This window comes from Bactrocera oleae, chromosome 5, assembly GCF_042242935.1.
Source record: "Bactrocera oleae isolate idBacOlea1 chromosome 5, idBacOlea1, whole genome shotgun sequence".
NCBI lineage: Eukaryota > Metazoa > Arthropoda > Insecta > Diptera > Tephritidae > Bactrocera > Bactrocera oleae.
Window position 1 is genome coordinate 9,764,822 of NC_091539.1, and position 14,310 is coordinate 9,779,131.

General features: G+C 33.2%; 1 protein-coding gene across 3 annotated transcripts in view; it reads left to right on the top strand.

Annotated features, from left to right (window-relative positions):
* Hr4 (Hormone receptor 4) overlaps positions 1-14,310 on the top strand; it is a 29,011-nt gene that overhangs the window by 11,757 nt on the left and 2,944 nt on the right. For all 3 annotated transcript variants that reach the window (XM_014242260.3, XM_036376827.2, XM_070109952.1), the window contains exon 2: positions 11,484-14,292. In XM_014242260.3, coding sequence (XP_014097735.3) covers positions 11,484-14,292 — 2,809 coding nt within the window. The remainder of the gene's footprint in view (positions 1-11,483; positions 14,293-14,310) is intronic.

Sequence of the window (14,310 nt, forward strand, 5' to 3'; positions counted from 1 at the left end):
AATTTTTATATTTCATGCTCTTCATTCATGTTTTCCCCCTTTTTTAGGTAATATTATTTTTGTATTTTAATTTTATTTATTTTTTTAATTTAATATTGTTTTACTTGACTTATCGACATTTTTATTAAAAAATTAGTCTATAGCTTAGCTTCTTGGGATTTGTGCTAGAGGTTCTATACATTATTATTTTTGCTCAAGAAGCACTTCTTAAAGACACTTTTCGGTTTCTAAAGTATTTCAGTACCAACTTGTTCATCAGCCAATAGCCTCCTAGTTTCGAAATATCTTCAATTTTGTGTTACCTAAAACTAAAGATTTTTTATAACTTTTTTATTCACAATTATATTTAGAATTTTATTTTCTGGCTTTTCTTCAATACTCTCTCATTAAAAAAAAATATTTTCTACCTTTTTTAGGTGTAAAATTCTAAACAATTAATCTACTTTGAGAGCCATCTAAATGTTATTTAAGATAATTTCTTAATGATTTCTGAGTTTTTACCACTCTGCGCTATAGTGACGTCACCAACTATGGTTTCAACTCGCTCACGTTATTTTCATGTGCTCACAAATATACTTTTAATAAGAGTATATACCAAAGTTGTGCATAAAAGAATCACCCATATTTTATACGCAAAAAACTGAATATATATTTTTATAAAATATATGCATATAAGTGCATGCAAAACTCCATTGCTGACTATTTGAAATGAAAAAAAAAACGCTGCCTGACTTCCATTTGCTGACTGACTTTCTTGCTTTGTTGCATTATTTGTCAGCAATTTCTTATTGAAGTGTGCGCTGCTATGCCGCTACATGCAGCAAATATATATACACACATAAATGTCTACATCTTCACCCTGCCGCTCCAACTCTATTTACCTGTCATCTGACAAGTGCCAAGAACATGCAAGCAGTCGTCAAAGGCGACGAAAAGCCAAGCTTATAAGCACACATGACGGCATTGCATGGAAATATGTGACTTATAAGTACATATATGCATATACATGCATATGTGTTTGTGTATATGTGGCAACATGTGCGCAGCACACACAGCAACGCCATTAAGCCCAACGTTTTAAATATAAATGCCGCAAATAAGTGGAGTAAAGTTTCCTTCACCTTTTTGCCGTGCATTGAACTATGCGCATTTATCCCCGCTACCAACACACACACACATGCAACTACAAGCACCTGGCAGCGCCACACGATGTGTGGTTGTGTGTGCGTGAAACCTTTGCTGCTTATGCAAACAGCATTGCATACATAACGGCGCACTTCAACAGCAGCGGCTGCGCGCTTTTGTAAGCCTTACATTATAAACGAGCTCCCCCCTTTCCACTCTTCCCCCCTAAGGCAAGACAATGTGCCAGACAGACGCTCCGTCAGCGTGCCATTCACTCAGCCAACCAAGCTGTCTGTGGCACATAGCGCGCATAACTTGTTGGCGCAGGGTGGCGAGTGGTGATAAGTTGCATTAAAGCGGTCAACTCAAGGGTGGTTGGCCTCGTCGCTGCTTCGTTTATCAACGTCAGTGCGCCTGTGGGTATGCTGGCATTTTTCTATACTTCTTCTTCCTTTTTCCATTGCATACTTGCAACCCTGGCAGTGCATTCGAGTGCGAAGTTGTTGTCGTGTGGCACAAAGCGAGTGCAGTGTCCCACTGCCTCACTGACGACGTGGGTGGTACGAACCTTTGGCCGATGTAGACAAATACAAGTATGCAATAAGTTCGCTTAGGTGAGCGCTTAAGTTGAGTGTTGTGCATGTTTTTTGTTGTACAATTTTTCATTAAGCGTTTTGTGTTGTTGTATACCTGCTTTTGTTATTGTCTGCATACTTTTTATTGTATTCTGTTGTAGCGTTGCTTCGCTTTCGGTGCAAAGATTTGAGTATTTCTAGAATGCATAGATATTTTTATAGAAATTTTTTTGATTTTTTGCTTGCTCTTTCATCTACCAGTTAAGTTTTGTTCGCTTCGTGCGAAGTATTTTCGGTTTTTTTGAAAGAAGGGCATTTTTATAAGCCGGCTCTCCAACTTTTTAGCTAGATGTGAAATAGTTCTTCATGAATGGGCCTCAAAAATGCCTCTGGCTGCGCTGCCAGTTCGTAGATTGAAGAAATTTAATTTGGTTCCACTCTGCAACCGCTTTCATACTGCTTCGGAATGAGATTCCAAGTTTCTCCTTCACTTTTCCTTCATTTCATAGCATAGCGTCTGCGTGCAGGGCCCGCGTATTCAACGTAATATACTTTTGGATCCCATAAATGTCGACTAAATGGTAGTTCAAAGACGTTGAAGGCAAAATATGAACTTCTGGAACATTTTATCTATCTAACTATTCTAGTTCTATTTATCTAACTATTCTATTTCTATCAAACTAGCGAATGTATTTGTGATAAGACAAAACTGATTATCAAACCCATTAGCGCCTCGGAGCTCGTCGTAAATACAATTTGAGCTTTAGATATAGATCCTAAAGCCATCACCACTTTTTCGTCGACCTTCCCTTTCTTTTTGACGAGTGCAACTTCCCTGAGTTCACCAAAATTATGGAATCAACAAGGTCTAAGTTTCTACCAAGCGGTTGCTGTAAGACTAGCCACTCTCGACAGTTTTGTCATAAGACCAACTCAGTTTTTCAATCAAAAATAATTTTGGAATATAATCTTATATGTTTTTTCGGCACTTTCATTAGTTAAAGTGAATTTTTCGAATCAAAAAAATTGTTTTGAAGTTATAAGTTTATAGGTGAAATTGACTTTTCTTTACTTTTATAGAGTAAGATGAAGTTTTTGGGCCAATAATGTAATGTTTGGATTATAATTTAATCGATTTTAAGTTTTTTAGGTTAGAGTGAAATTTCTTTTATAAAAAAAAAATAATTTGTAGCTTATAATTTTATAGGACTTTATATAGGCTTTTCATCACTTTTGTAGGTTAAGCTGCTTTTTTTAAGTTAGAAAAATGATTTTGGGAATTTTTTTGTGTCGCAAAAAAAAGTTTGAGTTTAAAACTTTATAGGTTATGTTGATTTTTCTGCAGTTTTATAGATTAGGGACAATTTTTCGGGTTAAAAAAAAATTTGGGGTTATAATTATATAGTCTAGATTGACTTTTCCTTACTTTTATATATTAGTGTAAATATTTTGGGTGACCATAATAAGTGTTGGATTGTAATTGTATAGGTTAGATTGATTTTTTCGCAGTCATTTCGTTTGTTGTAAAATAAGCTGATTTTTTGGCGTACAAAAATAGTTTAGGAATATAGTTTTATAGCTTAGGTTGATTTTTATCTTTTTTTTTTAAAGGTTATGGTGCATACTTTTAGGTCAAAATAATAAAAGCTCTAGCCATTTGATCAACAGTTTTATACTTTACCCAAAAAATATTCCAAGCAAGTTTTATTTTTGCAAAAGTCAGCGACGAAAGTCCCACTTGCCTTTAGGCTCAACATTTTCTGACTCATTCTAATTCTAATCGTATCTGAAACTCTGTAGTAGAACCTCGAAGCACTTTAACAGCCTAAAGTGCATGTACAACCTTCGTTTCGATTCTTACTAAAGCATAACGCTTGTCTTTAACCAGTTTGATTTAGCATGCCTAATATAATCATTGAAGAAAACGTGCACTTCTGCTTTAGTATTTCTCCAACACTGCTTTCCGCCTTATTTCGCTAATCAAATAACAATCAGACGGACAGCACGTCAGCTTATACCTTGAAAAAAGACTAATTCATGCTATATTTTTATTTCTAAATAAAATTGAGAAAAAGAACAAAATAAATAGTAGAATTTCAAAATTATGCAACAACAAAATATACCGTTGACGGGAATCACCTTCAAAGTAAACGAAGTCTTCCGCAACGTGCGAATTCGTCAAAAACGCGTGCGCCGTTGATTAAGGCGAGCAAAGCAAAGTCAAAGCGTCTAATATAATATTAGCAGTTAACAGCTGTTGGGGTATTATTTGTAAAAATAAACAAAAAATTGCAGAAATAGCCAAGAAGCCAAACAAAGTCAATTGGCGCATTCAAACAAAAGACTTAAGCAACAAACTTGTTTCGCGCGCATTTTACCATATATTTGCATTTATTTATTTTTGGCATTTTAGCATAAGTTATCAGACAAAAAAGCAACAGAAATGCGCAAAAAATAACAAATATACAAACAGCGATTTAAAGATAGGAGCAACTGTTGTTATTGTGGCCATAAATATGCAAAATAATATGCGAAAAACACCAGCTGAACCTTGACAATGAGCGAATTCGTCAACGAGGCAAACGTCATATAATAAAAGTTAAACTTAACCAATTTTTAATTTAAAAAAAATTCGATTTAAAAAGCAAATTAATTAAGTAAAATAGAATAATAAAAAACTAAAAAAATATTTATTTTAAAAATACGAGTATATATAATTAAAATATTTAAAAATTAATACAAATTAAATAGACAAAAAAAAATAAAAATTTACTCAAAATTAATACAGCTGCATAAAAAAAAATATATATATAAGTATGTGTGTGTGTCTGAGGGTTTAATGGCATGTAAAAAAATTTCGTTGCTGCGCTAGCAGTTAGCTTAGCCTCTTAGACGTCGTGGGGAGTGTGACGCAGCTGCGCAAAGCAAAGTTCATACAAGAAATATTTTGAAAATATGCATACTTTGATGGCTATTAAGTAGTATTAACACTTTTTCAAAGTTATTTTAGAGCACGCGCCACTTGTGTGAGTCAGCACTTTAGACTGTGTTGCGTTTGTAGACAATGAAACTGCATTCTCGACATATTTGTGAGATTGCTGCTGATAAAAAAATTTATATAGTATTACTTATGTAGAAAAATATTACACCATCACTTAATAAAATTTTAGGCAAAAAAATTATAATATATCAATAGCTAAAAATTGTGATACTTAAAGTTTAAGCTAAAAATAGCATTTAAAATAATTTGGTTATTAGATTTTATAAAAATTTATTATGAAAAAATATTTTAATTGTTTTTTTTTTGGTTTGAATTTTAAAACACTAATTTAATTTCGTGTTATTAAATATATTTAAAAAAAGAATAATAAAAATTAAATTAAAAATTTATAAATTTAAATTTTGAAAAGTTAAAATTCATAATGTTAAGAAACTCTAATACATTTATTAAATAAAAGTGGCGATTAAAATACAACAAAATATTTTTTTAAATCAAAATTTTTACTAAAAATAATTAAATTGTAAATCTAAATTTATATAATATATTATTAATTATTCGTATTTTTTTTATATTTTATTAATATATATATTTAAAAAAAAATATATTTATGCCATACATCGAGTTTGGTTGAAATATTTATATATTTTTTTATTAAATTTCTCCTTTTAATAATTTTAAGATTTGTTTCAAAATGATTCTTCGTTTTTTTAGCATAAAATTAAATTGAAATGCTTTTTTAGTGTTAATATAATTGCTATTTGCAAAAATAAAACAATTTTTTCACGAATTCAAGCTAAAAAGATCAAATTCATAAATAAAATTGTTTAAATTTTTCATTCTAAATATAAAAGATTAAAAACAAAAATCGGAAAATAAACACATTATATTAATTAAGAAATAGAATAATAAAAACAAATTTATAATACACAAAATCATGATAATTAAAAATAACAAACAATTTTCTTAAAGAACGAAAATAATAATTATTAAAAATATATTTAAATATTTATTTTAATTATTTTAACTTCTGCTCTCCTGATTACTCATTATTATTTTGTTGTTTTTAATTTTTGTTTTGAAATCTAACAATCATCCAAAATGTGTTGTTTGTCTACTCAATTCATTAACAGAATTAGTTAGAGTGCAAATTAGTATATTGATTATTTATTCATTAATAAATTATTTATTTATTGCCATTTTTGGCAACGGTTTAAACAACGGTTTTGGCTAACTCAAATATTGACTTCCGAGTTATTCGTCTTTTTATAAATAAAGCGATTAATATAATTGCGTGTTTGCATGATTGTGTGTGTATATGAAGCTATATAAGAAGTGGGCGTGTTTAAGGTTGTGAATATAACAATGAAGCATAACGCTACATGACTACATTTCTGAGTATTTAAAATAATTTTTTTTTCGGCTGACCCGTCTCTCCGAAATTGAGTACTAAATATACCTTCTTTACTACTTAATATCTTAAAGATATTCTCAAACAAATCACAAAAAAGTATAACATTATTTAAATTCACAATTGTAAAAATTAAAAAAATATCAACTCCAGAAAAAAAATTAAATAATTATTAAATATTACAAAGAACCAAAAGCGAAAAGAGATAATAATGATTAAATATTTAAATTATATTTCAAAAATTTTAAATTTAAATTTCCAAATATATGTGTTTTGAAATAGATGATTAATATAAATACATAAAAAAAAATATAAAATTAATAATAATTACGAGGAAATAAAAGTAAGCTTTAATATAAAATAAAATAAAAATTAGTAAGAAATTAAACAAACAATTTTTTTATATATAAAATTAAAAAAGTTAAATTAATTGAAAATGTAAATAAATTAATTAAAGAAACTCAAAATTAATAATAATTAAATGAAAAATAATGAAACAAAAAATTTTTAATTTTTTGAAATTTGAATAAAGTGTATTCTGTAAATATTTTTTGCGACTTTTCTGCCCAAATTGTCAAAATTAAAAAAATATCATTTGAAAGAAAATAAATTAAATAATTAATAATAATTAAAAAGTATCATAGGTAAAAAAAGTTAATAACTATTCAAAATTTAAATTATGCGAAACAAAATTTAATTTTAAATTTCTAAAAAATTATATTCCAATTTTTTGTTCAATTCTTAATTTAAAAAATAATAATTTTAAAACGAATATATTTTTTAAGTTAAATATATGAAAAAAAAACAATTATAAAAAGGAACATTAGTAAAGAACTAAAACAGATATAGCATAGATAAAAAACAAAAATATAAATAATAAAAATTAAAAATCCAGAAGAATATCTTTTGGTTTTAAAATTCTTTTTTCATTATTCAATTTTTATAATTATAAAATTTAAAAAAATATATTAATCTATAAACGAGTAAAAAAAAATAAAAAAATTATTATTATTAAAATTTAAATTATGTTTGAAAATTTTGTATCACATGTAAATAAATTGACGCGGTTAAATAAATATATTGTTTTAGGTCAAGTACTTAAAATTAAATAAGAAAACTAAAAATACATTGGAATTAAAAAAAACTTTAAACATAAAGTATTTGTTATATAATTGTCTAAAATAATTTTAAAAAATTTAACTTTTCTTAAATTCTGAATGAAAATTTACATTTACTACTTTAAATTAATACGCTTTTATTCATAAACTCAAAATAAAAAATTAAAATATTTAAAACAAAAAAATTAAAAACATTTTGTAGAGCAGTAAATTCCCTACAAAACTATTTGTTTTGCAATTTAAAATGATTTTTTTTACTTTGGGTTATAAAATTCATAAGAAAAGAAATGTGTATTTAAAATAGTCAAAATTCAACCGTTAATATCTTTTAAACGGTTAGGTTAACGAAACAATGGTAAAATGCCTTTTTAAGGAGACTTTGATTTCTTACAAAGTCTTTAGAACGAAATATTTTTTTAATTAGTTGGAAGCGAGATATGCATTTTTCTATCTGATAATAAGAAAAAAATAGAAAATTATAAAGTGGAGAATCTAACATTTACAATTAAGAGCTCATACTTGGAGAAACTTTCTTAGAGGTGTCTCTAAACCTATTTTTCAGAATACCAAGCGAAAAATAATATATTCGTTTTTTGTTTACCCACTCTAATGTACCTGCATTTGAATCGAAAAATGTCGTCTGAATTAAATTGTTTCTACGTATGTATAGTATATACAATATGTACATATGTAGATATACATATATATGTAAATACATGTGTGCATACATACTTGTATGGATTAGGTTTTAGATTTAAATGTGCAGCAATAAACGCTTGCCTTTATAGTAAAACATAGTCAAAAGAATAAGTTTTCGCATACTACATTATATGTATAAAGGCATGTATGTATATGCATATGTATGTATGAGCGTATGTGTTAATGCAAAAATGTATGCTCATACTCTTATGTATCATAGCAGCGTGCAAAAAATTTATTCTATTTTTAAGGTCAACAGGAAAACTGTAAAACTTGTCTAATGAGTTTGACTAAAATACCGCAAACACACACACACAAATAAGTCCACTATGTTCACACACATACATATACAACCACTATAAGGCATAGTAGGATCACCATTGTTCACTTACACCGTTTCTGTTAAAATTATTTTTTGTTGTTGTATGTATTTTTTTTTCAGTTGCGCGAATGTGACAAATAAGTTAATAAACTTTTAAGTGTTCATTAAGGAAATGCTTAAATAGAATTATACTCGCTCAAGTAGGTGTTTATGTGCCTGGCTGTCGAATTGCGCGGAATTTATGCATTTTATAAAATTAAATGTCAGGTTCAAGTTGAAGAATAATCTAGTGGGTGGGGGCAATTACTTAGATATACGCCCGGTATGTTCGAGAAACTCGTTGCTAGGCGTTGAAAGGCGTTGAAACATTCCAGAGCATAAAAAATTTCTATAATTTCTTTTAATACAATGCTGAGCTGAATATTAATATTGTAATAATTAATTAATAAAAAAAAAATAATTTTTCAAAATTTAAAAATAATTAAAAAAAAGATTTTTGAAAGTAATTTTTTATGTGATTATTATAGTATTTCGAAAATTAAAGGTTAAAAGTAAGTAAAAGTACTATTTTGGGAAACCACTTTTTTGAATTAATATTAATTTAATAAATAATTAATATTAATTTTATAAGGTATTAATATTTTATTATAAATATAAAGTATTAATATTTATAATTAATTAAAAAAATTAAAAATTTTTTAAAAAAAGAATTAATTAAAGAAATAGACAAAAACCTCAACAATTAAAAAAAAATAATGAAATAAAAAATGTTAAATAACTATTTTATAAGATTAAAAAAAATTATTGATTAAATATTTTTTTTGCGACTTTTTCGAGGATAAATGATTTTTGTTTACACAAAATAACTATATATAAAGCTATATGCATACAGATATGTACATATGTACATATTTATGTTTACATTCACATATCTACATTTATTTTCTCGTAAGTTTTTATCAACTTGTACTTGTAGTCTCGCTATTACATTTTAAATTTTAAGTCTGCGTGTAAACGGATGTTCATGACCACATAAGTAGGTGTTAAAAGCATATCGAACGCTTGGTAATTTGATAGCGCAAGCATAATGGTGTAACAGTTGGCGCCAGTAAGCATAATGCAAAAACAACAACAGAAACAATAATGCAATGTACGCCAAGTACAGGGTAAAAGGAGTGTAGTAAAATAGTAATGGAGTTACATGTGTGCATGTTTGCTTGTGTTTGTAAATTAAGAAATAAATATTTTCCCATAGTTTAACACACATATGTATATACATATTTATGTATATATGGATAGCGGTTGTCAATGTCAAGTGGTTCAAATTTCAATAAAATTACAACCACTTGGGAGGTGTGAAGACGCAGTTACAAGAAATAATTTACTTTCTTTTTTCACCTGAATTTTTCAATAGTTTTGGTATTTTATTAAAATTAAACACTTTAATAAAATTTTATTTTATTATTATTATTTAGAATATTTTTTTATATAATATTGTTTTAATATATATTTTTTATTTTTATTTCATTTTTGAAATTAAAGTTGTAGGGCTGCTTTTTATTGTAACTGCAATCCCTAAGATTCGTTCAAAATTCATACCATGTAACAATGTAGATGAAAAACTTCATTTAACACTCAGCAAAAAACGAGTTTTTTTCTCGGCAACATCCAGGTTCAAGTGCATAATGATATTTGAGCTGATCTTAATATGATAGGCTAAGAAGCCAATTTTGTTGTTGAAAAAAATATTTTTTATATTTTTGTAGCGCATAATTTTGTTTTGGCTAATTTCAAGCGCGCCCTTGCGTCGCTGGCTTCTAGCAACATGTTGCAGAAGTGAAATGTATACATATTTTCAAGTACATAAACATATACCTAAACATTTGGAGAACTAAATCATAACCAAAATATGTCTATATTGATGATTGATAAATTTTCTAAAAAAAAAATTGTTTTTTAATTAATTACATACAAGTATATTATAATTTAAATAATTAAAAAATTGTTACAATTTTGTGTTTTTAATTTCTCTAATTTTAATTAAATACTTTTTAATTTTTTCATAGAAATTATAATTATTTGTTTTTTTTTGTGTTTATATTTACAAATATTCGGATAGCCACATGTTTTAACAACATATTTAATAAAGAAATTATAAAAAAATATTGTTCAGATCTTTAAAACTTGTTCAGATCTTAGAAACATGTATACATTCCATTTGTCGAACAATCTTTACATTTTTTTATTTTTTCCATTGAAAAATTTTACATAGCAACATGTATCAGCAACATTCAAAATAATTCTGTGTATCATTATTGATCAACAAATTATCTAAAAGTGTTAACATATATTATTGTGCGCCTATTTTACTGAACTTATGACCATGTATCAGCAATATGTTTCAGCAACATGTTTAAATTTTTTTATGTTTACAAAAATTTAAAAAATTTTCCTACTATCTTTCTATTTAGCCACCAACAATCTTTACACTTTTAATTTCTATAGAAGTATTTTACGTAGCAACATGCCTCAGCAACAATAAAACATAATTCTATATGCATTCATGTTTAGCAAATTCTCTTAAAGTGGCAAAATCTTTTACATTTTTATTTACTCTTAACAATATCTTTCAGCAATTTGTATCAACAGCATGTTTCAGCAATATTTTTAATACTTTTCTCATATATTTTTTGATTAGTACACACAGACCAACTTACTATATTTGGCAAAAATTATTATTTTCAATTTATACCCTTAGCAACATGTTGTTTGAATACTACTTTACGGTGTAACGTTATTTAAAAAGATACATTTATAATGCAAGTAAGTGTTCTTCTTGCAGAGCTTGTTTCCAACACGCTTTATTATAAATATTTCGCTAGTTAGGCAGGTATTTAGTTCCGGGAATAAGCTGACCTCTATTAGCAATATGTGCCTTGGCAACATTGCTTTTTTATGATAGTAAAAAAAATCTTAAAATAGAAACCAATAATATGCGTATAATTTTGTTTTTTAATTATTCATCATTTAATAATACATTCTAATCATGCAGGCTTTCAGCAATACAGGTTATGAAAGTATTTTTTTACATTTTGTGCTTACTTAGCAACATGTTGCAGAACACAATAATTTTAAGAAACAATTAATTTTAAAATTGCTGCAATTTATTTTTCTTACTGTTACTAAACGTGTCAACTAATTCATATTTTCTCCCTCTCCCACTTGTTCGTTCCAGGAATTATGACACTGAGCCGTGGCCCGTACAGCGAGCTCGATAAAATGAGCCTTTTTCAGGATCTAAAACTGAAACGACGAAAAATCGATTCAAGATGCAGCAGTGATGGCGAATCAGTAGCCGATACCTCCACCTCCTCGCCCGATCTACTCGCACCGATGTCGCCGAAAATGTGCGATACCGGCGGTGCGGGCGCTGGCGGTGGTGGCGGTCATGGAGGTGGCGGCGGCGGTGCGCTGTCCTCCTTGCCGTTGCCCACCGCCGTCGTCACCTTGACGGCAACATCCACCATTGCGCCCGTCTCTGCCGCAGCTGCCACTATATGCTCGAGCAGCAATGTGCCAACTGCCGCCAGCAGCAATTCCGGTCACAATGTGTGCGCGGCAACACCACCAAGCGCCACCACTACGGTGGTTGTGTCCGCTGGCAAAGCGGCAGCCATAAAAGCAGAGCAGAAACACCAACAGCAGCAGCAGCAACAACAACAGACTGAAATTAACTCGTCCAGCGGCACTGTTAGCGCAGCAGCCGCCTCGTCCGTAATGTCACCGCCACCAACAACTACAGTGCGCATGTCACCTGCGCCACCCACTGATCTGAGCTTGCCGGCAGGGCGTCGTACCCCCAGCAATGCGACGCCAACACGCGCCACACCAACACCACCGCATAATAATGGCAATGCGAGCAGTAGTTGTGGCACCAGCAATGGTGGTGGCAGCAGTCGCGCCTCACCGGATTCAATGGATGAGCGCCCGTCAACAACCACCACAACAACAACGGGTGGTACACAAATGTCCACAAATGGTATACATGGCGGTGCGAGTGGTGACTGTATGCAAAACGCTGCAGGTGCCGAGTGCGGCGTTAGCAATTTAAGTGTCATACGCTCGGTGAAGGAAGAGCGCATTGCCCACTCACCAACCAAAATGCTATCCTACCACCAGCATCAGCAGCAGCAACAACAGCAAATGCAGTATCAACAGCACGCGCCATCTCCAACACAATCCAAAGGTCTCACGCAGTCACAACAGCATGTTAGCGTGTTGGTGACGCCATCACGCATAAAGTCTGAATTGTCGACGCAGCAGCAACAGCATGTGCAGCAAATGCCGCCAACATCGCTACAACATCACGCGCATCATCCGGCTTACTCCACGTCTGTGTCGACAGCGACCAGCTCAGTGACGTCGACTTCTGGCGCGATGACTACAACAACCAGCTCCAGCGCCGCAGCACTACACGCTAGCACGCCATCTCCGACGCCACTGCCTACACCGGCGGCAGTGGCAGCAGCAGCGGTGGCCGCCGCAGCGGCGCATCATCCGCACCTGCATCACCCGCCGCCACCCATCGTGCAGACGCATCACCTACATCAACAGCTCACACAACCGCAGCTGCGTAAGAGCAGTCCGCCAAGTGGCCTAGGACTACCGCAGCAACATTTACTCAACCAATCCATGCAGCATTTGACGCAACAGCAGCAATTGCAGCTGCTGCAGCAGGCAGCCGCTATGTCACAGCGCCCGACGCAAATGTCGCCAAATGCCATTAACTCATCGCCAAGCGCGCGACATCAGACCAGCGCTTCATCGCCGCATCAACATTTGTTACAGCAGCATCATCACCACCAACAACAACAACAACAACAGCAGCAGCAACAGCATTTACGCATTAAAAAAGAGCCAGCGCAGCTACTAGCCGCCGCCGCAGGCAGTTTATTGGGTAGCAGCGGTGGCGCGCAACGCCACTTACACTCGCCACATCACCATCACCCATCATCACCCCAACAGCAACAGCAGCAACCGCCACAGCAGTTACCACCACAAGCGCTGGGTAATATTGCGCAGCTGATACACCCTGCTTCGCTACAATTGCGCCATCCCAACCGCGATGCAGCTATACTTTTTCGTGTAAAGAACGAGGTGCATCAGCAAGTAGCCGCCGCACAGCTCATGCAACCCGGCGCTGCTGCCGCCGCCGCAGCCGCGGCACAACGTATGGTTTGGGTCTCGAACGCGCGCATAAACGGCGTTAAACCAGAGGTTATCGGTGGTCCACTGGGCGGTTTGCGACCGGGTGGTCCAGCGCAATCGCCCTCGCCGCATCACTCTTCGTCCTCATCATCTTCACAACTGTCGCCGCAAACGCCTTCACAAACACCGCCACGCGGTACGCCCACAGTCATCATGGGCGAAAGCTGTGGCGTGCGCACAATGGTTTGGGGATACGAACCAGCGCCACCAACAGCCGGTCCATCGCCCACACATGGCGCCAACAGCAACAGCGGTAGTGGCGGTGGTCTGCATCAGACACCACCATCCACGCCGCAGCATTCACACGGCCAGCAACAACAGCAACCGCCCTCTTCTATGTCATCGCTCTCACAACAGTCACATCACTCATCACAGTCATCAATGCAGTCGGCGTCATCGCCATCCGCGGGCTCCATTACGCCCACGCATACGCCTGGACCGTCGCCGCAAAATAACGAAGAGGCCGCGCAACTACTGCTCTCACTGGGTCAGACGCGCATACAGGATGTGCGTCCGCGGCCACACCAATTTCGCACGCCGCATGCGCTCAATATGGAGCGGCTGTGGGCGGGCGATTACTCGCAGTTGCCGCCTGGACAGATACATGCGCTCAACTTGAGCGCGCAGCAGCAGTGGGGCAGCACGAATGCGACGGGCATGAATCGCGGCTTGGATGCGCCGCACGAGCCCACGGACGAGGATGATCAGCCGCTGGTCTGCATGATCTGCGAGGACAAGGCGACCGGCTTACATTATGGCATCATCACGTGTGAAGGGTGCGTAATAAATGTCGG